Genomic DNA, 24,764 nt, shown 5'->3' on the forward strand with positions numbered 1-24,764 from the left:
CGCTTCTCCTTTTCGAACCTAAGAATCAACTTTGAGCGTGTTCTCTTATTTCAGTGAGTTTTATCTGTAACCCATTTTCAATATATTTGCTTTTTCTTGGCTTGAATCATGACATCGACTTCAACATCGACCGACGGACCCTTCTACAAGATTAATCCTTCCCATCATTTTTATTCCCTAGTAAGCTGTTTGTCTCATTTGGAAAAGACAACACATAATATTAAGGCCAAACTCAAACCCGATCAATTAGCCTTATTTAGGAAAACAAAGTTTGGGCACTTTTTGGACCTAAATATTGTCTTCAATGGGCCACTCATCCACTACTTACTGTTAAGGGAGGTGGAAGATGAAGGAAAGGATTCTATAAGTTTCCTACTAGGGGGCGTTGTTTGTACTTTCGGTAGGAGAGAGTTTAACATCGTAACTGGACTATGGGGTCCTAAAGAGGACTATATTGGGAAATTGCCAAAAATAGGTTAAAAAAAGAGATTTAAATGAATTTTGGGACAAGTTTTCAAAAGAAAGACTTTTAGGACAATTTGGGTGTGAATAGACAAAAATGCCCTTCATTAAATTTCTATCGCTCTCTATTGATTGTTTCGCCTACCCACGTTCGCTTTCCCTTCTCTTTCGCATAGAACACCTGAAGTAAAAAAAAAAAAAACATCTCCTTTCTTTGGCTTTTCAAATTTCCCGCTCTGCTCTTCGAAGATACTCCGACTGTTCGTCTGTCGTCGGTCCTCCAGTGCATTTCGTCGCTTCTCCTTTTCGAACCTAAGAATCAACTTTGAGCGTGTTCTCTTATTTCAGTGAGTTTTATCTGTAACCCATTTTCAATATATTTGCTTTTTCTTGGCTTGAATCATGACATCGACTTCAACATCGACCGACGGACCCTTCTACAAGATTAATCCTTCCCATCATTTTTATTCCCTAGTAAGCTGTTTGTCTCATTTGGAAAAGACAACACATAATATTAAGGCCAAACTCAAACCCGATCAATTAGCCTTATTTAGGAAAACAAAGTTTGGGCACTTTTTGGACCTAAATATTGTCTTCAATGGGCCACTCATCCACTACTTACTGTTAAGGGAGGTGGAAGATGAAGGAAAGGATTCTATAAGTTTCCTACTAGGGGGCGTTGTTTGTACTTTCGGTAGGAGAGAGTTTAACATCGTAACTGGACTATGGGGTCCTAAAGAGGACTATATTCAGTTGGGTGGGAACAGTCGACTGTTGGAGAAGTTTTTCAAAGACAAGGACTGTGTTTACGTTAGCGACTTAGAAGATATATTTTTGGAATACGAGGGTGATGACGATGATATCGTCAAATTAGCTTTAGTCTACTTTATAGAGATATCTTTGTTGGGAAAAGATAGGCGAACCAAAGTGGACATTGGTTTTTTGAAGATTGCTGATGATTGGAATTCATTTAATAATTATGATTGGGGTCGGATTGTTTTTGTACGCACGCTAAGTGCATTGAAAAGAGCCTTGGACAAGCAATATGCCAAGGGAAAGAAGAAATCAACACAGACAAAAAAATATACTATCAATGGATTTCCGCATGCATTACAGGTATTTGACTTCTTACTTCTTACTTCAAAACTTTAAAAAGATCGTTTAGTTATTTGAAACGATCGTTTAGTTATTTTAAACGATCGTTTAGTTATTTTAAACGATCGTTTAGTTATTTAAACGATCGTTTAGTTCTTTTTAACGATCGTTTAGTTATGTTAAATGATCGTATAGTTGTTTTCAAACGATTGTATAACCACTTGTTTATATATCTATATATATCTTGTGGCACTTTCTAAACTTGTTTGTCAAATGTGGAATAGGTTTGGGCATATGAGTCTATACCAACCATCATTGGATGTGGTGTAGATAAAGTAAACGATCATGCCATACCACGAATGCTGAGGTGGGTGTGCCAACAATCACCAAAGTCCCAAACTATAAGCCAGGTGTTTGACTCGCCAATGGTAAGTAGCAAGCAATAGTAACTTACTTAAGGATCGCGTGATTTTGTGCTTATTTCTTTGTCCTAAATACATTTGCCTTTTTCTATTTGCAGTTTATAATTAAGGCGGTCATTGAGATGACACCTGAAGAGGAGCAATTGAAAATTGCTTCAGGTGAACTTTTTGAAAACTTCCGCTCATCTACCATTATTCAGTCGAAGAATGGTGGTTCAAAAAGAGTACGAGAAGTTGTTAACGATGAAGATGAGTTGAAAAAGAGTAAGAAACAGAAGTCCAAGATTAAGATGAAAAAGGCTATTCGAAATCTCCAAGATCGAGTAGCGGTTGTTGAAGGCCAACTTAATACTATAAAATCCGATATTGACGAATTGAAGGGCCTGATGTCAACCATATTGAAGCACATTGGACTTCAAAGAAAGGTTAGGAATGAAACTGTTAAGTGTATTCACGTTAGTTGTTTCATATTTGGTAACCATGTTCTCGCTAATTCATTTTGAGGTTCCATAGGGTGACGAAGGGGACCACAAGGTGTCCGAAGGCTTGGAGGATGAACACATTGAAGTTAAAAAGAAGGTTTGGTTCCATGTTCATGCTAATATTGATGTTTAATTTCTATCATTATATACACTAATGCATTATGAGCTTCCATAGGGTGACGAAGATGTGTTGGAGAAGAAGGTTGATATTGGTTTAGAGGAGCCAATAGATGTCGTTGACGATGAGGACGTCATAGAGATAGAACCATTTCTCACTCAACGACCACACGTTCGGCCCGCCCGTAGGAAGCGTGCAAGTGTTTACCTATCAACCCCATTCACAACTCTACCTAAACGGTCTCTGACATCAACCACCAGCACCTCTGAGTCTGAAGCAATTGTTTATGATCCTATGCACAAAATACTTGACGTCCATTTAGATAGACTTCGAGCGTGGATTACAGACAAGCGTACAGACGATGAGCTGCGTGAAACCTTTCATGGGAAAAAATCGAAGGCTTTTTTCAGAGACTTGTTTATGTGTCGCCGGTGGTTGTCGGATGAGGTATGGGATTATCTTATCATTTATGCAATTATAATTTTATCATTGTTATGGTTCTATACATTTACTGCTTACTTTTGTTTGTATTAGCATTTGGATGCACTTTTTCTTTTCATTCGCTTGAAGATTAAGGCAGCCGGGATACCTTCTTCTCAGAACTTCACAACTGCGGACACAATCTTTATGGTTTGTAATCGTCTCGTTACTTTATGTATGTATTTGCGTTTGATATTTGTCTTTCGGTCTGATATTTGCGTTTGTATGTTTTTCTTTGCAGCGCATTTTAGTTTCGAAGTGGCCCCTATACAAAGAATGTATTAAAGAGAATCGCCCGTTTGACTGGGACGAAGAGTATAGGTTGGTTGACTATGTTGTCGGGTCAAAAGTGGACTTCCAAGATCCTTGGGCAAGTGTTGATTACGTTTACTCTCCATTCAATGTCCATGGCAACCATTGGGTTCTATTATGCTTGGATTTGGTAAGTTGTCAAGTGAAGGTATGGGATTCGCTTCCGTCACTTACAACTGCCGAAGAGATGACAAACATATTACTGCCCATTCGACAGTTGGTGCCAAAGTTGTTAGATAGTACTGGCTTCTTTGATAGGAGAGGTAGATCATCGACATACAAGGAACCTTGGCCAGTTGTCATTGTTGACCCAATTCCACTTCAACGAAATAATTGTGATTGTGGCGTATTCGCAATTAAGTATTTTGAGTACATAGCTGCTGGTGTTGGTTTAGATACATTATGTCAAGAAAACATGTCATACTTTAGAAAACAATTAGCATTTCAAGTATGGACCAACCAACACTCCTATGTATTGAAATATTAACATAAATCACAAGTATCAATTGGCTGTTCTATTATTGTGTATGTTGCATTTCAATTAGTAGTATCGATTATTCTCTATGTTGCAAAACTACTTGTAGCTAAACGATCGCTGAATTTTTTTATGATTTTAAGAATATCGTTTAGACTTTACCAAACGATCGTTTAGACTGTACCAAACGATCGTTTAGACTTTACCAAACGATCGTTTAGACTTTACTAAACGATCGCTTAATATTTTGACGTTTATTAAGAAGATCGTTTAGACATCGTTTATTAAGAAGATCGTTTACACTTACCGAACGATCGTTTAGACTTTACCAAACGATCGTTTAGACTTTACTAAACGATCGCTTAATATTTTGACATTTATTAAGAAGATCGTTTAGACATCGTTTATTAAGAAGATCGTTTATACATATGTGCGCGATGAGTATTTCTCTACACGAATATTTTGTGATATGTATCTAAACGAATACAAATATTAACTCAAATATTCTTTCTCAATTTTGGTCGCGTTTAATTGAAAATATCACAAAGTATTTATTTTATAACAAAGTTTAAAATTATAATATGTTATTCTATCTATAAAAATTACATAAAAAAATTATATAAACGAATACAAATATTAACAAAAGTATTTATTGGCCCAAAGTTCCAGCACATATTGTTGTCTAAACAGTTTCATGTTTGGCACAGTTAGACAACCAAGGTCACTAGCAGTTACAAGGCATTCAACAAATTTGGTACAGAAAATTCCACAATCCAATGAACGCCCTTTCTGTAATGTGGCCTTCGATCTGCGTATTGGCCAAGGGCCATATGTGAAACGATCTGAATGGAGGTTGACTCCAATTGCAATCGCGAGTGAGGCAATGCATCGTGCAGGCATTTGAAGAGCTTCATCAACAAGTTTCTGCTCAACATAATTTGGCATTGAGTCGAACACGTAGATCCTGCATTTTCTCATATCAGCTGCAATAGCCAACCAGTGTTCTTTTATGTTGATGCAGGTAATCACGTAGTTGACATCTCCCCACCCTGGTATGTCGTTGTAATCACCAACAGCAGTGTTGAAATAGTATTCGACATCTTTTTCTGTCCATATACTTAGGTGTGCTGTTGGGTCTGTCCATTCAGCTTTCTTATTATCTGGTGTCACCAGATGAGTATCAAAAATGTGGTTCCAAACAATGCAGTCTGGTTTATTGATTCCAGTCTTCAAGAACAAGTCAAAATTTAATCAGAATATAATGATGCAGTTTAACTTGTATACAAAAAAAAAAATTAAAGAATAACAACTTACCAGAAAAGAGGAATGTAATATTCTAAAAGAACGCTTGCAATGGTGCTTGAGATGCAACATTTTATTCTGCAAGTGGGCGAATAGCAGATCCAATGTCTACAAAGAAAAAATAAACGATCGTTTAATGAATGAAAGGAGAGGATAAGCGATCGCATAAGAAATGTACATGTGATCGTTTACGTAGTAAGCGATCGTGTAATATTAACTTAACGATCGTTTAGTTAATAGAAGCGATCGTTTAGTTAATAGAAGCGATCGTATATCAAATATAAGCGATCGTTTGGGAAGAGTACTTACGTCTCCATGTACCCATGTGTTTTCTTCAAGCTGTCTGAAAAAGTCTTTCTTTCTGGTTGTGGAGACTACTTTCCTTTCTTCATGGGTTGTTTTTCTTGATTTTTTCCATTGCAAGTATTCCTTCCATAATTTTGGATCCACTTTCCACATCGGATTATATGGATCTACTTCTCTGATTTCCACATCTGGGACAGGTGTTGTAGATACTGATATGATCTGAGCAGATGTTGTGGGTGGATTACCTTGTTCATCTTCATGTTGCACCTCTTTATTTGCTATTTTACATAGCTTTCTTCTCTTTATTGGTTTTTCTTCCACATCTTTATCAGGCACAGTTACTGGTTCTTTTTCAACCAAAGTAACTGCTTCATCATTTTTTTTCATCTCAACCTGTTTTTTTGTTGTTTCCTGCAATGTAATCGTATTAAACAAGTAACAAACTATTCATTCAAACGACTACAAATTTGTTGTGTATACATACCAGTTGAGATTCTTCATTTACAATTTGTACAGTTTGATCCATTGGAGCCAATTCACAAAGTGCAAGAGGTTGGCTCACATATGGAAGGGTAGTAATCATCTGTGGCAGGTCTGATTCTTTCTGAATTTGATGACTTAGACTATCCGATATATCTCTTATAGTCATTAGCAAGTCTGCATCCCTACCGTCTATGCTTATATCACTACCACGTTCCTCTTCATGTTCCCTAAACAAAATGAGAAGAAACATGAGAATAAGAAAAAAAAATACAATTGTTAGGTATTTATAAACTAGTAAACAATGAATGAAATGTTAACCTTTGGGTTTCCTCTTGACGTTCAGTATGTTGTTCTTCAGTAGGTTGTTGTTGAGTATGTTGTTCTTGAACAACATACTCATTGTCATTCTGATCAGTATGATCATTCCCTTGATTTTCAGTTTGATTCTAACAAACAAATAAAAACGAACATAAAATTAAAAAAATAATGTATTGTTAAACCATCGTGTATATAAAAGTAAACGATCGCGTAACTTTGATAAACGATCGTCTATCGAAGTTAAACGATCGAGTAACTTTGATAAACGATCGTCTATCAAAGTTATACGATCGTTTATCTAATGTATGATGAAAACAAATTTTACCTGGACCAATCTCTCCAGCATCTGCTTCATTTCATACAGCTCCAATGACTGCTTTGTGATTGTGTCATCCATCCTACAGACTATAGAAGTCAGTGTGGATAAATCCTTACGAACTTCTTTTATTTCCTTCTTCAGTTTCTTGTAGGATTTTGAATGACTTCGTTCTTCTTTGTCATTGGACTTCTTTGATCTGAAATGTTTCTTCTTGGTGATTGGATGCATTTCAGACTCCTCAGCCACTGTTTGACTTTGTTCCCTTTGGGGTGAGAGTTGTTCTCTTTGTGGAGATGAGTCTGATTGCTCCAATGATTTGTTGTTCATTGCTCCAATGGATTCATCCTCCTCCATTTGCATGTTATCATCCCCTCGAATTCGACTCTCCATGAAAGCCTTCTCTTGGGTTGACATCTTGAGTTTAGGTTGAACAACAGTCTGCAATGTAATTGTATTATTGGATTGTGTAATTATATTAAACGATGACTGACAGGTTTTACTTACATTTTTGTTGTCGAATATGTTATTCTGCAGCATTTTGTAAGATGGAGCTTGTGTACAATTCCATCTCAATATCCTTGGGATTAATCCCTTACTGTTTCTTGTGGCCAGGTGCTCATTTGCGGTTGAGAGTACTTCATAAGCCCACACCTACAACATTTAAACAAATATGTTAAACTTTGATGTTCAATTGGCATTTACTTAAAGTGTATGAAGAAATAAAAATCACCTGAAAAGCAAGGACGTAGCCTTTGATGTTATAGTATGACACTGCTTTGGAACTTCGTGTCTTCTTCAGCTCGTATGCTTCTTTTTTGCCTTGGAGACTTGTCTTTAAACTGTTGAGCAGACGAGTGTAGAAGAAAGTTGACCAATCGAAGCTTTTAAATGCTTCTTCATCATCAACTCTTCCCAAAATGTCCATGTCAAACTGTGTTTTCTTATCCTTCCCGACCATCACAGTTTCTATAAAGACGGCCAAGGCGACCTTCACAGCATCGTCATCATTTGTAAACTCAAAATTCTTGAAAATTTCCTCAATTTCCAAGCATGTTATTACTTTCTTATTTTCTGATCCGAATAGAAGACTTTGCAGTCGCTTGCTATCGCAATCTTTCTCCAATGGATTGTTTGTTGGCCACAATCCAGTTATGATGTTGAATTCCTTTTGGGTAAAACGGACGTTCTTCCCTAAAACCGAGAAACAGATTCCATCTGCGTTACCGTCTTCAGGTATCTGCCTCAGCAAGAAATGATGGATCAACTGGCCGTTGAATACCATGTTCACATTCAGCAATGGACCAAAAATTGTTTTTTCGAACATTTGCAGCTGGTCCTTGGTCAGTTTATCCTTAATAAGACTGCCAATCTTGTGCACTTGGCATGACACAGTGGCAGGGAAATACTTTTCGCTAGGTACAGCCATCCTGAAATGAATATAATATATTGAAGACAGAAGTCGAACCCGAAACCCTAAACGCTTCACAATAATAATATAAGAACACAGTGATAGTTTTTGAAGACAGAAGTTGAAACGTTTGAAATATAAACAAAGGAAAAGTGTAACGTTATAGTAGGAAAAGTTCGGGAAAATACCTTTTAACGTTGACGAAAACTATGGACTGAGACAAAAATGGTCTGAGAGAACAATGGACTGAGAGAAAACGAAGGTGTGATCAGTGCGGTTGTGTATTGCGTAGTGACGAAAAACGAAAAGTGAGAAGGCGGAACGTATATATATATCGGTCGTTTTTACCAAAGGGGCAATATTGTAAATTCGCATACTTTTTTTGAAATGTTGAATCGCGGTTGTAAACAATTCGCGGGTGTCTTTCGTTGTTTCAAAAGATCGTTTAGTTTATGTAAACGATCGTTTAGTTTTTTATAGTCGATCGTTTAGTTAATTTCAAACGATCGATTGGTTGTTTTAAACGATCGTTTAGTTTTGTTCGACCAATCGTTTAGTTTTGTTTAACTGATCGTTTAGTTAATTTCAAGGTATCGATTGGTTGTTTTAAACGATCGTTTAGTTTTGTTTGACCAATCGTTTAGTTTTGTTTCACCGATCGTTTAGTTTTGTTTTAAACTATCGTTTAGTTGTTTTCAAACGATCGTTTGGTTGTTCTTAACCGATCGTTTAGTTATTTTTAAACGATCATAAAACCAGTGTTTGTGTTCTTAAATGAATAAGTCAATCGTTATTTTCGTCTTCTTCATCCATTTGGACGCACAGAAAGTAAGAATGTTGGGACAAATCATTAAGAAAACACATCATTAACAAACATTCATTAATTAGTGTAATACTTGGTACATTGGTAGGGAAATTTCTAATCTTGTATGCTCGACTTGTCGGTATATGAAATTGGATTGGTACACGTTAATCTGTTGTGACCTATTTGTTTACACCGACCACACTTATGCAATTTCGGAGCTTCACCAACACTTGGAATCCTCTTTTTCTTCGGTCGACCAACTCTTTTGACTACTTTTGGAGGTAAAACAGTCATATGTACGTAGTCTTCGCTTGTCTTCCAATCTGACTGATTCCCAACTGGGTAGACGGCCTCCGCATATGCAGCCAACAAACATTCATTAGTGTAATAATTAGCACATAAACTATAAACATTTATATTACGAACCCGTGCTGCAGCAATGGCATGTGAGCATGGTAGTTGCTCAGCTTGAAACTCCTTGCAAGTGCATTCTTTAGTCTGAAGGTTTACGACCTCCTCCTTATCTAAATCTTTGACATGAAATTGGTAACAGTCAATTGGGTTGACCTTCATTGTCAAAGCTCCTTCTTGTTTCTTTTGAATAACTAACTCTGCCCATTTGGTCAATGTAGACGTCACTTTAATGCCTTCTTCTCGACGCTCCCAAAACCAACGTTGTAGCAAAGCTCGAACATTTTCAAGGAATGAAGCAATAGGCAAATCTCTAGGTTCTTTCAGTATAGAATTCATGGACTCCGCTATATTTGTTGTCATCATGTTATACCGTCTTCCTGGGCAGTGAACACGAGACCATCGTGCTATTCCAACATCATTTAAATATTTCCCTGAACCATTAGGAAATGAAAGAAGATGTCTCCACGCTTCAACAAACGTTGATTCACGATATGTTCTCGATGCATTATAAAACAAAGTAGCAACCGTGTCATTCTTATATTTATCATGCAAATTTTGACTCAAATGTTGGACACAAAGGCCGTGGAATGCAGATGGGAAAACTGATGAAATACCCTTGGCGAAGCATGTTTTCCGATCTGTCACAAAGCCTAGATTAGGCACCTCCCCTATTGCACCTTTCAATTTTTCTAAGAACCACTGTATTGAGTCATCTGTTTCTCTATCAACTACTCCAAAGGCTAGAGGATAGATCTGATTGTTACCATCTAAACAAACGGCCACTATCAACTGACCCCGATATTTGTTCTTAAGAAATGTTCCGTCCATGACTATGACCGGTCTAATGCAATTTAAGAATCCTCTAACACATGCACCAACAGCCATAAAAAGATATTTAAAGAAACGATCATCTTCGAGTTCCATGTGAAATATTGTACCTGAATTTGTAAATTTGAGTGCTTCACCATATCTACGCAAAAGATTATATGACTCTTCAGGAGACCCTCGCACTCGTTCATATGCATTTTCTCTGGCACGCCATGCTTTCTCATAACTCATATTTATGCCATAGTCTTGCCTCATGTCTTCTATGATATCACGTGGTTTGTATATGCGACCGGGCCCCTTGAATTTGGACTTGATTAATTCTCCAACAACCCAAGATTTTGCTTGCCTATGGTCACGATTCAAAAACTCAAGAGAACATGAATGAACTTTCACATACTTTTTAATCTTGAATATATTTGAATCCTTCAGTCTAACCGCTCGCAATCTCCAACCACACTTGTTGTCGATGCATCTAACGAAAAGAACCTCTTTTGTAGACTTTTTTACTACAAACTGAAAATTTTTTTTCATTGCCAACACACTTAATCTCATTGACAAATCTCTCTTGCAAAAAAATATTTGTCCTACATCCAACTCTTCACTTGTAGAGCTTTCTTCCGACCAGCCACTTCCTTTTGTCTTCAACTTCCGACTAGAGGACCTGTAGTCAACTTTACCTTTTCCTTTGCAATCTTTTGTAGGAGCATCTCTTTGTTCTGGGATGTCAAACAATTCATTGTACATCTCAACTGACTCCAATGTAAAAGTATCATCTATTGAATGATATGACTCATATGATTCCCATATAGCCGAATTGGTCCCTATCATGTTATGACACAAGCCACCCTCGACTTCACCAATATCAACTTCATTCTCATCTAATCTATCCATTCCAATTGGAGGAGGATGAGGGTTTAAATTTTGAACTTGGTTGCTCCCAGATACTGAATTGTAATCTTTGTTTAACACTTTCATGCTTCGATTGCTTGTAGGCTCAAACGATAGGTATAGGGGGACCTCCAATGGATTTTCACTAAGAATATAAAACTTCAAATCACGGTCATTGCTTAACTCAAATGGAGGAGCTTCCTTTTCCCCTTTGATCTCATATATACATCTTATCTTTATGTCAAACTTTGTAGGGTCAACTTCTGCAAGGTCATATAGTTCAGACTGTAAATCTTTGTGTGTTATTTCTTTAGGGACAACAATGCCTTTTAACACTCCTCCTTCATATTTTCTTCGTCCCTCATCCCATTCACCACCGTGACGCACTAAAATCCGAACATGTGCCATCCTTAAACTACCTTAAGTACTTTTGTATCTTAAAAAATTGATTTGAACTTAAGAACCTACAAAATGCGTGCAAGATGTAAAGAAATGAATTAGGAGGTGTACCAATTTGATTTTGAAATAAATAGTGGAAGTTTGGAACGTGCGAGATGTGTGCGAGATGTGTGCGAGATACGTGCGAGATGTGTGCGAGATACGTGCGAGATAAAGCATGAGGGCCTAAGAGAGTTACTAAACATGCAAAGAATAGCTCTAAATGGATTAGGAGGTGTACCAAGTTGATTTTGAAATAAATAGTGAAAGTTCGGAACGTGCGAGATGTGTGCGAGATACGTGCGAGATACGTGCGAGATAAAGCATGAGGGCCTAAGAGAGTTACTAAACATGCAAAGAATAGCTCTAAATGGATTAGGAGGTGTACCAAGTTGATTTTGAAATAAATAGTGAAAGTTTGGAACGTGCGAGATACGTGCGAGATAAGTGCGAGATAAAAAAAAATGCGAGATAAAAAAAAAAAACCTTAATTCCTTCTATTCCTATTGCTTACTCCTCCTCTATTTGATCCAACTAAATCCTCATCCTCTAGTTCAATTCATTTTTCACTAGCCATTGAACATTGAACTTTCTAAGAACCTAAAACCAAAATTTGACTAAACTAATTTACGGCAAATAAGTCCAATTCCAAAAACCAGACAATTACGGATGAAAATAGCACCAAATACCCTAACAAACATTTACTTACAGCAGATAAATTGAAAATCGGTTATACATGAAACTCACCTAAATAAGACGCTCGAAGTTGATTGAATGGTCCGAATAGGAGCGACGAAATGCACTGGACAACGACCGACGAAGGGCAAGCGACGAAGGGCAAGCGACGAAGGGCAAACGACGATGGGCAAGCGACGATGGGCAAGTGACGATGAACAACTGACGATGGCCGGAGTAGGTTCAAGTGTTCTACACGAAAGAAAAGAGAAGGGAAACGGAACTATACGCGAAAGAGAACGAATCAGAGAAGGGAAAGCAACGTGGAAGAGGGAAAGGAAAGGAAGGGCATTTTTGTCTATTCACACCCAAATTGTCCTAAAAGTCTTTCTTTTGAAAACTTGTCCCAAAATTCATTTAAATCTCTTTTTTTAACCTATTTTTGGCAATTTCCCGACTATATTCAGTTGGGTGGGAACAGTCGACTGTTGGAGAAGTTTTTCAAAGACAAGGACTGTGTTTACGTTAGCGACTTAGAAGATATATTTTTGGAATACGAGGGTGATGACGATGATATCGTCAAATTAGCTTTAGTCTACTTTATAGAGATATCTTTGTTGGGAAAAGATAGGCGAACCAAAGTGGACATTGGTTTTTTGAAGATTGCTGATGATTGGAATTCATTTAATAATTATGATTGGGGTCGGATTGTTTTTGTACGCACGCTAAGTGCATTGAAAAGAGCCTTGGACAAGCAATATGCCAAGGGAAAGAAGAAATCAACACAGACAAAAAAATATACTATCAATGGATTTCCGCATGCATTACAGGTATTTGACTTCTTACTTCTTACTTCAAAACTTTAAAAAGATCGTTTAGTTATTTGAAACGATCGTTTAGTTATTTTAAACGATCGTTTAGTTATTTTAAACGATCGTTTAGTTATTTAAACGATCGTTTAGTTCTTTTTAACGATCGTTTAGTTATGTTAAATGATCGTATAGTTGTTTTCAAACGATTGTATAACCACTTGTTTATATATCTATATATATCTTGTGGCACTTTCTAAACTTGTTTGTCAAATGTGGAATAGGTTTGGGCATATGAGTCTATACCAACCATCATTGGATGTGGTGTAGATAAAGTAAACGATCATGCCATACCACGAATGCTGAGGTGGGTGTGCCAACAATCACCAAAGTCCCAAACTATAAGCCAGGTGTTTGACTCGCCAATGGTAAGTAGCAAGCAATAGTAACTTACTTAAGGATCGCGTGATTTTGTGCTTATTTCTTTGTCCTAAATACATTTGCCTTTTTCTATTTGCAGTTTATAATTAAGGCGGTCATTGAGATGACACCTGAAGAGGAGCAATTGAAAATTGCTTCAGGTGAACTTTTTGAAAACTTCCGCTCATCTACCATTATTCAGTCGAAGAATGGTGGTTCAAAAAGAGTACGAGAAGTTGTTAACGATGAAGATGAGTTGAAAAAGAGTAAGAAACAGAAGTCCAAGATTAAGATGAAAAAGGCTATTCGAAATCTCCAAGATCGAGTAGCGGTTGTTGAAGGCCAACTTAATACTATAAAATCCGATATTGACGAATTGAAGGGCCTGATGTCAACCATATTGAAGCACATTGGACTTCAAAGAAAGGTTAGGAATGAAACTGTTAAGTGTATTCACGTTAGTTGTTTCATATTTGGTAACCATGTTCTCGCTAATTCATTTTGAGGTTCCATAGGGTGACGAAGGGGACCACAAGGTGTCCGAAGGCTTGGAGGATGAACACATTGAAGTTAAAAAGAAGGTTTGGTTCCATGTTCATGCTAATATTGATGTTTAATTTCTATCATTATATACACTAATGCATTATGAGCTTCCATAGGGTGACGAAGATGTGTTGGAGAAGAAGGTTGATATTGGTTTAGAGGAGCCAATAGATGTCGTTGACGATGAGGACGTCATAGAGATAGAACCATTTCTCACTCAACGACCACACGTTCGGCCCGCCCGTAGGAAGCGTGCAAGTGTTTACCTATCAACCCCATTCACAACTCTACCTAAACGGTCTCTGACATCAACCACCAGCACCTCTGAGTCTGAAGCAATTGTTTATGATCCTATGCACAAAATACTTGACGTCCATTTAGATAGACTTCGAGCGTGGATTACAGACAAGCGTACAGACGATGAGCTGCGTGAAACCTTTCATGGGAAAAAATCGAAGGCTTTTTTCAGAGACTTGTTTATGTGTCGCCGGTGGTTGTCGGATGAGGTATGGGATTATCTTATCATTTATGCAATTATAATTTTATCATTGTTATGGTTCTATACATTTACTGCTTACTTTTGTTTGTATTAGCATTTGGATGCACTTTTTCTTTTCATTCGCTTGAAGATTAAGGCAGCCGGGATACCTTCTTCTCAGAACTTCACAACTGCGGACACAATCTTTATGGTTTGTAATCGTCTCGTTACTTTATGTATGTATTTGCGTTTGATATTTGTCTTTCGGTCTGATATTTGCGTTTGTATGTTTTTCTTTGCAGCGCATTTTAGTTTCGAAGTGGCCCCTATACAAAGAATGTATTAAAGAGAATCGCCCGTTTGACTGGGACGAAGAGTATAGGTTGGTTGACTATGTTGTCGGGTCAAAAGTGGACTTCCAAGATCCTTGGGCAAGTGTTGATTACGTTTACTCTCCATTCAATGTCCATGGCAACCATTGGGTTCTATTATGCTTGGATTTGGTAAGTTGTCAAGTGAAGGTATGGGATTCGCTTCCGTCACTTACAACTGCCGAAGAGATGACAAACATATTACTGCCCATTCGACAGTTGGTGCCAAAGTTGTTAGATAGTACTGGCTTCTTTGATAGGAGAGGTAGATCATCGACATACAAGGAACCTTGGCCAGTTGTCATTGTTGACCCAATTCCACTTCAACGAAATAATTGTGATTGTGGCGTATTCGCAATTAAGTATTTTGAGTACATAGCTGCTGGTGTTGGTTTAGATACATTATGTCAAGAAAACATGTCATACTTTAGAAAACAATTAGCATTTCAAGTATGGACCAACCAACACTCCTATGTATTGAAATATTAACATAAATCACAAGTATCAATTGGCTGTTCTATTATTGTGTATGTTGCATTTCAATTAGTAGTATCGATTATTCTCTATGTTGCAAAACTACTTGTAGCTAAACGATCGCTGAATTTTTTTATGATTTTAAGAATATCGTTTAGACTTTACCAAACGATCGTTTAGACTGTACCAAACGATCGTTTAGACTTTACCAAACGATCGTTTAGACTTTACTAAACGATCGCTTAATATTTTGACGTTTATTAAGAAGATCGTTTAGACATCGTTTATTAAGAAGATCGTTTACACTTACCGAACGATCGTTTAGACTTTACCAAACGATCGTTTAGACTTTACTAAACGATCGCTTAATATTTTGACATTTATTAAGAAGATCGTTTAGACATCGTTTATTAAGAAGATCGTTTATACATATGTGCGCGATGAGTATTTCTCTACACGAATATTTTGTGATATGTATCTAAACGAATACAAATATTAACTCAAATATTCTTTCTCAATTTTGGTCGCGTTTAATTGAAAATATCACAAAGTATTTATTTTATAACAAAGTTTAAAATTATAATATGTTATTCTATCTATAAAAATTACATAAAAAAATTATATAAACGAATACAAATATTAACAAAAGTATTTATTGGCCCAAAGTTCCAGCACATATTGTTGTCTAAACAGTTTCATGTTTGGCACAGTTAGACAACCAAGGTCACTAGCAGTTACAAGGCATTCAACAAATTTGGTACAGAAAATTCCACAATCCAATGAACGCCCTTTCTGTAATGTGGCCTTCGATCTGCGTATTGGCCAAGGGCCATATGTGAAACGATCTGAATGGAGGTTGACTCCAATTGCAATCGCGAGTGAGGCAATGCATCGTGCAGGCATTTGAAGAGCTTCATCAACAAGTTTCTGCTCAACATAATTTGGCATTGAGTCGAACACGTAGATCCTGCATTTTCTCATATCAGCTGCAATAGCCAACCAGTGTTCTTTTATGTTGATGCAGGTAATCACGTAGTTGACATCTCCCCACCCTGGTATGTCGTTGTAATCACCAACAGCAGTGTTGAAATAGTATTCGACATCTTTTTCTGTCCATATACTTAGGTGTGCTGTTGGGTCTGTCCATTCAGCTTTCTTATTATCTGGTGTCACCAGATGAGTATCAAAAATGTGGTTCCAAACAATGCAGTCTGGTTTATTGATTCCAGTCTTCAAGAACAAGTCAAAATTTAATCAGAATATAATGATGCAGTTTAACTTGTATACAAAAAAAAAAATTAAAGAATAACAACTTACCAGAAAAGAGGAATGTAATATTCTAAAAGAACGCTTGCAATGGTGCTTGAGATGCAACATTTTATTCTGCAAGTGGGCGAATAGCAGATCCAATGTCTACAAAGAAAAAATAAACGATCGTTTAATGAATGAAAGGAGAGGATAAGCGATCGCATAAGAAATGTACATGTGATCGTTTACGTAGTAAGCGATCGTGTAATATTAACTTAACGATCGTTTAGTTAATAGAAGCGATCGTTTAGTTAATAGAAGCGATCGTATATCAAATATAAGCGATCGTTTGGGAAGAGTACTTACGTCTCCATGTACCCATGTGTTTTCTTCAAGCTGTCTGAAAAAGTCTTTCTTTCTGGTTGTGGAGACTACTTTCCTTTCTTCATGGGTTGTTTTTCTTGATTTTTTCCATTGCAAGTATTCCTTCCATAATTTTGGATCCACTTTCCACATCGGATTATATGGATCTACTTCTCTGATTTCCACATCTGGGACAGGTGTTGTAGATACTGATATGATCTGAGCAGATGTTGTGGGTGGATTACCTTGTTCATCTTCATGTTGCACCTCTTTATTTGCTATTTTACATAGCTTTCTTCTCTTTATTGGTTTTTCTTCCACATCTTTATCAGGCACAGTTACTGGTTCTTTTTCAACCAAAGTAACTGCTTCATCATTTTTTTTCATCTCAACCTGTTTTTTTGTTGTTTCCTGCAATGTAATCGTATTAAACAAGTAACAAACTATTCATTCAAACGACTACAAATTTGTTGTGTATACATACCAGTTGAGATTCTTCATTTACAATTTGTACAGTTTGATCCATTGGAGCCAATTCACAAAGTGCAAGAGGTTGGCTCACATATGGAAGGGTAGTAATCATCTGTGGCAGGTCTGATTCTTTCTGAATTTGATGACTTAGACTATCCGATATATCTCTTATAGTCATTAGCAAGTCTGCATCCCTACCGTCTATGCTTATATCACTACCACGTTCCTCTTCATGTTCCCTAAACAAAATGAGAAGAAACATGAGAATAAGAAAAAAAAATACAATTGTTAGGTATTTATAAACTAGTAAACAATGAATGAAATGTTAACCTTTGGGTTTCCTCTTGACGTTCAGTATGTTGTTCTTCAGTAGGTTGTTGTTGAGTATGTTGTTCTTGAACAACATACTCATTGTCATTCTGATCAGTATGATCATTCCCTTGATTTTCAGTTTGATTCTAACAAACAAATAAAAACGAACATAAAATTAAAAAAATAATGTATTGTTAAACCATCGTGTATATAAAAGTAAACGATCGCGTAACTTTGATAAACGATCGTCTATCGAAGTTAAACGATCGAGTAACTTTGATAAACGATCGTCTATCAAAGTTATACGATCGTTTATCTAATGTATGATGAAAACAAATTTTACCTGGACCAATCTCTCCAGCATCTGCTTCATTTCATACAGCTCCAATGACTGCTTTGTGATTGTGTCATCCATCCTACAGACTATAGAAGTCAGTGTGGATAAATCCTTACGAACTTCTTTTATTTCCTTCTTCAGTTTCTTGTAGGATTTTGAATGACTTCGTTCTTCTTTGTCATTGGACTTCTTTGATCTGAAATGTTTCTTCTTGGTGATTGGATGCATTTCAGACTCCTCAGCCACTGTTTGACTTTGTTCCCTTTGGGGTGAGAGTTGTTCTCTTTGTGGAGATGAGTCTGATTGCTCCAATGATTTGTTGTTCATTGCTCCAATGGATTCATCCTCCTCCATTTGCATGTTATCATCCCCTCGAATTCGACTCTCCATGAAAGCCTTCTCTTGGGTTGACATCTTGAGTTTAGGTTGAACAACAGTCTGCAATGTAATTGTATTATTGGATTGTGTAATTATATTAAACGATGACTGACAGGTTTTACTTACATTTTTGTTGTCGAATATGTTATTCTGCAGCATTTTGTAAGATGGAGCTTGTGTACAATTCCATCTCAATATCCTTGGGATTAATCCCTTACTGTTTCTTGTGGCCAGGTGCTCATTTGCGGTTGAGAGTACTTCATAAGCCCACACCTACAACATTTAAACAAATATGTTAAACTTTGATGTTCAATTGGCATTTACTTAAAGTGTATGAAGAAATAAAAATCACCTGAAAAGCAAGGACGTAGCCTTTGATGTTATAGTATGACACTGCTTTGGAACTTCGTGTCTTCTTCAGCTCGTATGCTTCTTTTTTGCCTTGGAGACTTGTCTTTAAACTGTTGAGCAGACGAGTGTAGAAGAAAGTTGACCAATCGAAGCTTTTAAATGCTTCTTCATCATCAACTCTTCCCAAAATGTCCATGTCAAACTGTGTTTTCTTATCCTTCCCGACCATCACAGTTTCTATAAAGACGGCCAAGGCGACCTTCACAGCATCGTCATCATTTGTAAACTCAAAATTCTTGAAAATTTCCTCAATTTCCAAGCATGTTATTACTTTCTTATTTTCTGATCCGAATAGAAGACTTTGCAGTCGCTTGCTATCGCAATCTTTCTCCAATGGATTGTTTGTTGGCCACAATCCAGTTATGATGTTGAATTCCTTTTGGGTAAAACGGACGTTCTTCCCTAAAACCGAGAAACAGATTCCATCTGCGTTACCGTCTTCAGGTATCTGCCTCAGCAAGAAATGATGGATCAACTGGCCGTTGAATACCATGTTCACATTCAGCAATGGACCAAAAATTGTTTTTTCGAACATTTGCAGCTGGTCCTTGGTCAGTTTATCCTTAATAAGACTGCCAATCTTGTGCACTTGGCATGACACAGTGGCAGGGAAATACTTTTCGCTAGGTACAGCCATCCTGAAATGAATATAATATATTGAAGACAGAAGTCGAACCCGAAACCCTAAACGCTTCACAATAATAATATAAGAACACAGTGATAGTTTTTGAAGACAGAAGTTGAAACGTTTGAAATATAAACAAAGGAAAAGTGTAACGTTATAGTAGGAAAAGTTCGGGAAAATACCTTTTAACGTTGACGAAAACTATGGACTGAGACAAAAATGGTCTGAGAGAACAATGGACTGAGAGAAAACGAAGGTGTGATCAGTGCGGTTGTGTATTGCGTAGTGACGAAAAACGAAAAGTGAGAAGGCGGAACGTATATATATATCGGTCGTTTTTACCAAAGGGGCAATATTGTAAATTCGCATACTTTTTTTGAAATGTTGAATCGCGGTTGTAAACAATTCGCGGGTGTCTTTCGTTGTTTCAAAAGATCGTTTAGTTTATGTAAACGATCGTTTAGTTTTTTATAGTCGATCGTTTAGTTAATTTCAAACGATCGATTGGTTGTTTTAAACGATCGTTTAGTTTTGTTCGACCAATCGTTTAGTTTTGTTTAACTGATCGTTTAGTTAATTTCAAGGTATCGATTGGTTGTTTTAAACGATCGTTTAGTTTTGTTTGACCAATCGTTTAGTTTTGTTTCACCGATCGTTTAGTTTTGTTTTAAACTATCGTTTAGTTGTTTTCAAACGATCGTTTGGTTGTTCTTAACCGATCGTTTAGTTATTTTTAAACGATCATAAAACCAGTGTTTGTGTTCTTAAATGAATAAGTCAATCGTTATTTTCGTCTTCTTCATCCATTTGGACGCACAGAAAGTAAGAATGTTGGGACAAATCATTAAGAAAACACATCATTAACAAACATTCATTAATTAGTGTAATACTTGGTACATTGGTAGGGAAATTTCTAATCTTGTATGCTCGACTTGTCGGTATATGAAATTGGATTGGTACACGTTAATCTGTTGTGACCTATTTGTTTACACCGACCACACTTATGCAATTTCGGAGCTTCACCAACACTTGGAATCCTCTTTTTCTTCGGTCGACCAACTCTTTTGACTACTTTTGGAGGTAAAACAGTCATATGTACGTAGTCTTCGCTTGTCTTCCAATCTGACTGATTCCCAACTGGGTAGACGGCCTCCGCATATGCAGCCAACAAACATTCATTAGTGTAATAATTAGCACATAAACTATAAACATTTATATTACGAACCCGTGCTGCAGCAATGGCATGTGAGCATGGTAGTTGCTCAGCTTGAAACTCCTTGCAAGTGCATTCTTTAGTCTGAAGGTTTACGACCTCCTCCTTATCTAAATCTTTGACATGAAATTGGTAACAGTCAATTGGGTTGACCTTCATTGTCAAAGCTCCTTCTTGTTTCTTTTGAATAACTAACTCTGCCCATTTGGTCAATGTAGACGTCACTTTAATGCCTTCTTCTCGACGCTCCCAAAACCAACGTTGTAGCAAAGCTCGAACATTTTCAAGGAATGAAGCAATAGGCAAATCTCTAGGTTCTTTCAGTATAGAATTCATGAACTCCGCTATATTTGTTGTCATCATGTTATACCGTCTTCCTGGGCAGTGAACACGAGACCATCGTGCTATTCCAACATCATTTAAATATTTCCCTGAACCATTAGGAAATGAAAGAAGATGTCTCCACGCTTCAACAAACGTTGATTCACGATATGTTCTCGATGCATTATAAAACAAAGTAGCAACCGTGTCATTCTTATATTTATCATGCAAATTTTGACTCAAATGTTGGACACAAAGGCCGTGGAATGCAGATGGGAAAACTGATGAAATACCCTTGGCGAAGCATGTTTTCCGATCTGTCACAAAGCCTAGATTAGGCACCTCCCCTATTGCACCTTTCAATTTTTCTAAGAACCACTGTATTGAGTCATCTGTTTCTCTATCAACTACTCCAAAGGCTAGAGGATAGATCTGATTGTTACCATCTAAACAAACGGCCACTATCAACTGACCCCGATATTTGTTCTTAAGAAATGTTCCGTCCATGACTATGACCGGTCTAATGCAATTTAAGAATCCTCTAACACATGCACCAACAGCCATAAAAAGATATTTAAAGAAACGATCATCTTCGAGTTCCATGTGAAATATTGTACCTGAATTTGTAAATTTGAGTGCTTCACCATATCTACGCAAAAGATTATATGACTCTTCAGGAGACCCTCGCACTCGTTCATATGCATTTTCTCTGGCACGCCATGCTTTCTCATAACTCATATTTATGCCATAGTCTTGCCTCATGTCTTCTATGATATCACGTGGTTTGTATATGCGACCGGGCCCCTTGAATTTGGACTTGATTAATTCTCCAACAACCCAAGATTTTGCTTGCCTATGGTCACGATTCAAAAACTCAAGAGAACATGAATGAACTTTCACATACTTTTTAATCTTGAATATATTTGAATCCTTCAGTCTAACCGCTCGCAATCTCCAACCACACTTGTTGTCGATGCATCTAACGAAAAGAACCTCTTTTGTAGACTTTTTTACTACAAACTGAAAATTTTTTTTCATTGCCAACACACTTAATCTCATTGACAAATCTCTCTTGCAAAAAAATATTTGTCCTACATCCAACTCTTCACTTGTAGAGCTTTCTTCCGACCAGCCACTTCCTTTTGTCTTCAACTTCCGACTAGAGGACCTGTAGTCAACTTTACCTTTTCCTTTGCAATCTTTTGTAGGAGCATCTCTTTGTTCTGGGATGTCAAACAATTCATTGTACATCTCAACTGACTCCAATGTAAAAGTATCATCTATTGAATGATATGACTCATATGATTCCCATATAGCCGAATTGGTCCCTATCATGTTATGACACAAGCCACCCTCGACTTCACCAATATCAACTTCATTCTCATCTAATCTATCCATTCCAATTGGAGGAGGATGAGGGTTTAAATTTTGAACTTGGTTGCTCCCAGATACTGAATTGTAATCTTTGTTTAACACTTTCATGCTTCGATTGCTTGTAGGCTCAAACGATAGGTATAGGGGGACCTCCAATGGATTTTCACTAAGAATATAAAACTTCAAATCACGGTCATTGCTTAACTCAAATGGAGGAGCTTCCTTTTCCCCTTTGATCTCATATATACATCTTATCTTTATGTCAAACTTTGTAGGGTCAACTTCTGCAAGGTCATATAGTTCAGACTGTAAATCTTTGTGTGTTATTTCTTTAGGGACAACAATGCCTTTTAACACTCCTCCTTCATATTTTCTTCGTCCCTCATCCCATTCACCACCGTGACGCACTAAAATCCGAACATGTGCCATCCTTAAACTACCTTAAGTACTTTTGTATCTTAAAAAATTGATTTGAACTTAAGAACCTACAAAATGCGTGCAAGATGTAAAGAAATGAATTAGGAGGTGTACCAATTTGATTTTGAAATAAATAGTGGAAGTTTGGAACGTGCGAGATGTGTGCGAGATGTGTGCGAGATACGTGCGAGATGTGTGCGAGATACGTGCGAGATAAAGCATGAGGGCCTAAGAGAGTTACTAAACATGCAAAGAATAGCTCTAAATGGATTAGGAGGTGTACCAAGTTGATTTTGAAATAAATAGTGAAAGTTCGGAACGTGCGAGATGTGTGCGAGATACGTGCGAGATACGTGCGAGATAAAGCATGAGGGCCTAAGAGAGTTACTAAACATGCAAAGAATAGCTCTAAATGGATTAGGAGGTGTACCAAGTTGATTTTGAAATAAATAGTGAAAGTTTGGAACGTGCGAGATACGTGCGAGATAAGTGCGAGATAAAAAAAAAATGCGAGATAAAAAAAAAAAACCTTAATTCCTTCTATTCCTATTGCTTACTCCTCCTCTATTTGATCCAACTAAATCCTCATCCTCTAGTTCAATTCATTTTTCACTAGCCATTGAACATTGAACTTTCTAAGAACCTAAAACCAAAATTTGACTAAACTAATTTACGGCAAATAAGTCCAATTCCAAAAACCAGACAATTACGGATGAAAATAGCACCAAATACCCTAACAAACATTTACTTACAGCAGATAAATTGAAAATCGGTTATACATGAAACTCACCTAAATAAGACGCTCGAAGTTGATTGAATGGTCCGAATAGGAGCGACGAAATGCACTGGACAACGACCGACGAAGGGCAAGCGACGAAGGGCAAGCGACGAAGGGCAAACGACGATGGGCAAGCGACGATGGGCAAGTGACGATGAACAACTGACGATGGCCGGAGTAGGTTCAAGTGTTCTACACGAAAGAAAAGAGAAGGGAAACGGAACTATACGCGAAAGAGAACGAATCAGAGAAGGGAAAGCAACGTGGAAGAGGGAAAGGAAAGGAAGGGCATTTTTGTCTATTCACACCCAAATTGTCCTAAAAGTCTTTCTTTTGAAAACTTGTCCCAAAATTCATTTAAATCTCTTTTTTTAACCTATTTTTGGCAATTTCCCTATACTGTTTTGTCAATGGAAGGTAAAAACTGCTGCAAGAAAGGAATTTCTTACCTCCTAAGCTTTCATGGTGGGCTGAAAATAAAATTAGACGAGTTTGACATCCAGATTGTGGATTATTTTTTATTTGGAAAATAAATAGATTTATCAAAGGACCAAAATACCCTTGGTATCCCAACATTACATATTATTCCAATACACATGTCAAACATCGTGTTCATTTCTATTGAAAAGTGAATGATTTCTTTCCTAAATTCGAACAACTTTGAGTGATTTCTTCACCGAAATTTTTTAAACTCCCTCTTAAATCTCTGAAGGTGAAATACTTTTAACCATTTTATTGTTTAGGGTTTAGTTTTTAGTTTGAAATTTGAGACAAATGGAAAATTTGCAATATAATCTCGACGTCGAACTCGGTGGACAGAAAGTGAGAAATTTTGTTGGAGGAGTTTTTAAAAATTTGCGAAGAATCTCAATGTCGAACTCGGCCAAAATTGATCAAAAGAACAAAATTACGAATTTTCTAAAATTGTACTACTTTTGAAATGTAAAACTAAAATAGTGTTATTTATTATAATTTTCCTTATACATTTAGTTGCTACTTTTGACATTTTAATTTGCTTTCAATTTAGTTCCTAAAAATACACTGTCTCACTAGTGAATAAATGAGACTCGGTATTAAATAGTTAATAGTTAACCATCTTCAGACAATCGTACTCAACCACGATATAGTTAATAGTTAATATCGAGCATAGTAATACAAATTACAATATGAATGTTGTCATAGTTTTCATTTGCTTCCAAGACATTTACCACATTGCATTTAGTAGCGAAAGTATACACAATCCAACCACACACGACTCTTGGAATCAAAATCGAAAACAACACAAGTTTTTTTTCTTCTTCAAAATCCAAGCTCAATGTTCTATCCACGTAGAACTGATTGCATATGATCAACAATAATGGGAGAAAGAAGAACATATCTGGAGTTTCCAA

At 36.9% G+C, this 24,764-nt stretch overlaps 6 protein-coding genes across 7 annotated transcripts in view; 3 read left to right on the plus strand and 3 right to left on the minus strand.

The window, feature by feature from the left end:
* Nucleotides 1–23,844, minus strand: part of LOC103488474 (uncharacterized) — a 28,123-nt gene extending 4,279 nt beyond the window's left edge. The window contains exon 1 of the mRNA XM_008447235.3: nucleotides 23,769–23,844. The gene's annotated coding sequence lies outside the window, so the exon portion shown is untranslated. The remainder of the gene's footprint in view (nucleotides 1–23,768) is intronic.
* Nucleotides 478–13,369, plus strand: LOC127148457 (uncharacterized). Of its 2 annotated transcripts, none has more exons than XM_051082115.1 (2): nucleotides 478–1,578; nucleotides 13,124–13,369. In XM_051082115.1, the coding sequence occupies exons 1-2, from the start codon at nucleotides 865–867 to the stop codon at nucleotides 13,283–13,285; spliced, it is 876 nt and encodes a 291-aa protein (XP_050938072.1). In that variant the 5' UTR covers nucleotides 478–864; the 3' UTR covers nucleotides 13,286–13,369. The 2 variants fall into 2 exon arrangements, with proteins under 2 accessions (XP_050938072.1, XP_050938073.1); XM_051082116.1 differs by lacking the exon at nucleotides 13,124–13,369 and adding an exon at nucleotides 1,842–2,087.
* Nucleotides 2,083–3,887, plus strand: LOC127148456 (uncharacterized). Its single transcript, XM_051082113.1, has 5 exons — nucleotides 2,083–2,404; nucleotides 2,493–2,558; nucleotides 2,637–3,026; nucleotides 3,114–3,209; nucleotides 3,301–3,887. Exons 1-5 carry the CDS (start codon nucleotides 2,102–2,104, stop codon nucleotides 3,856–3,858), a joined length of 1,413 nt encoding a protein of 470 aa, XP_050938070.1. The 5' UTR covers nucleotides 2,083–2,101; the 3' UTR covers nucleotides 3,859–3,887.
* LOC127148453 (uncharacterized) lies at nucleotides 4,417–8,676 on the minus strand. Its single transcript, XM_051082109.1, has 9 exons — nucleotides 8,171–8,676; nucleotides 7,305–8,001; nucleotides 7,079–7,225; nucleotides 6,581–7,012; nucleotides 6,256–6,383; nucleotides 5,939–6,164; nucleotides 5,458–5,865; nucleotides 5,161–5,256; nucleotides 4,417–5,073 (listed from the first exon to the last, which is right to left on the minus strand). The coding sequence occupies exons 2-9, from the start codon at nucleotides 7,998–8,000 to the stop codon at nucleotides 4,483–4,485; spliced, it is 2,724 nt and encodes a 907-aa protein (XP_050938066.1). The 5' UTR covers nucleotide 8,001; nucleotides 8,171–8,676; the 3' UTR covers nucleotides 4,417–4,482.
* Nucleotides 13,365–15,169, plus strand: LOC127148455 (uncharacterized). Its single transcript, XM_051082111.1, has 5 exons — nucleotides 13,365–13,686; nucleotides 13,775–13,840; nucleotides 13,919–14,308; nucleotides 14,396–14,491; nucleotides 14,583–15,169. The coding sequence occupies exons 1-5, from the start codon at nucleotides 13,384–13,386 to the stop codon at nucleotides 15,138–15,140; spliced, it is 1,413 nt and encodes a 470-aa protein (XP_050938068.1). The 5' UTR covers nucleotides 13,365–13,383; the 3' UTR covers nucleotides 15,141–15,169.
* On the minus strand, nucleotides 15,708–23,667 carry LOC127148454 (uncharacterized). Its single transcript, XM_051082110.1, has 9 exons — nucleotides 23,386–23,667; nucleotides 18,587–19,283; nucleotides 18,361–18,507; nucleotides 17,863–18,294; nucleotides 17,538–17,665; nucleotides 17,221–17,446; nucleotides 16,740–17,147; nucleotides 16,443–16,538; nucleotides 15,708–16,355 (listed from the first exon to the last, which is right to left on the minus strand). Exons 2-9 carry the CDS (start codon nucleotides 19,280–19,282, stop codon nucleotides 15,765–15,767), a joined length of 2,724 nt encoding a protein of 907 aa, XP_050938067.1. The 5' UTR covers nucleotide 19,283; nucleotides 23,386–23,667; the 3' UTR covers nucleotides 15,708–15,764.
* Nucleotides 23,845–24,764: the final 920 nt, after the last annotated feature.

Source organism: Cucumis melo, chromosome 3 (assembly GCF_025177605.1).
Source record: "Cucumis melo cultivar AY chromosome 3, USDA_Cmelo_AY_1.0, whole genome shotgun sequence".
Classification (NCBI taxonomy): Eukaryota; Viridiplantae; Streptophyta; class Magnoliopsida; order Cucurbitales; family Cucurbitaceae; genus Cucumis; species Cucumis melo.

Excerpts from the sequence above, each read along its gene's own strand:
- LOC127148454 (XM_051082110.1), bottom strand. The coding sequence starts at position 19,282 with ATGGCTGTACCTAGCGAAAAGTATTTCCCTGCCACTGTGTCATGCCAA. Across the intron at positions 17,666-17,862 it reads TGCTGGAGAGATTGGTCCAG|AATCAAACTGAAAATCAAGG; the intron begins GTAAAATTTGTT and ends TTTGTTTGTTAG. Across the intron at positions 17,447-17,537 it reads CGTCAAGAGGAAACCCAAAG|GGAACATGAAGAGGAACGTG; the intron begins GTTAACATTTCA and ends CATTTTGTTTAG.
- LOC127148455 (XM_051082111.1), top strand. The coding sequence starts at position 13,384 with ATGACACCTGAAGAGGAGCAATTGAAAATTGCTTCAGGTGAACTTTTT. Across the intron at positions 13,687-13,774 it reads ACATTGGACTTCAAAGAAAG|GGTGACGAAGGGGACCACAA; the intron begins GTTAGGAATGAA and ends GAGGTTCCATAG. Across the intron at positions 14,309-14,395 it reads GCCGGTGGTTGTCGGATGAG|CATTTGGATGCACTTTTTCT; the intron begins GTATGGGATTAT and ends TGTTTGTATTAG.
- LOC127148457 (XM_051082115.1), top strand. The coding sequence starts at position 865 with ATGACATCGACTTCAACATCGACCGACGGACCCTTCTACAAGATTAAT. Across the intron at positions 1,579-13,123 it reads GATTTCCGCATGCATTACAG|GTTTGGGCATATGAGTCTAT; the intron begins GTATTTGACTTC and ends AATGTGGAATAG.
- LOC127148453 (XM_051082109.1), bottom strand. The coding sequence starts at position 8,000 with ATGGCTGTACCTAGCGAAAAGTATTTCCCTGCCACTGTGTCATGCCAA. Across the intron at positions 6,165-6,255 it reads CGTCAAGAGGAAACCCAAAG|GGAACATGAAGAGGAACGTG; the intron begins GTTAACATTTCA and ends CATTTTGTTTAG. Across the intron at positions 5,074-5,160 it reads TATTACATTCCTCTTTTCTG|ACTGGAATCAATAAACCAGA; the intron begins GTAAGTTGTTAT and ends TTGTTCTTGAAG.
- LOC127148456 (XM_051082113.1), top strand. The coding sequence starts at position 2,102 with ATGACACCTGAAGAGGAGCAATTGAAAATTGCTTCAGGTGAACTTTTT. Across the intron at positions 2,405-2,492 it reads ACATTGGACTTCAAAGAAAG|GGTGACGAAGGGGACCACAA; the intron begins GTTAGGAATGAA and ends GAGGTTCCATAG. Across the intron at positions 2,559-2,636 it reads ACATTGAAGTTAAAAAGAAG|GGTGACGAAGATGTGTTGGA; the intron begins GTTTGGTTCCAT and ends GAGCTTCCATAG.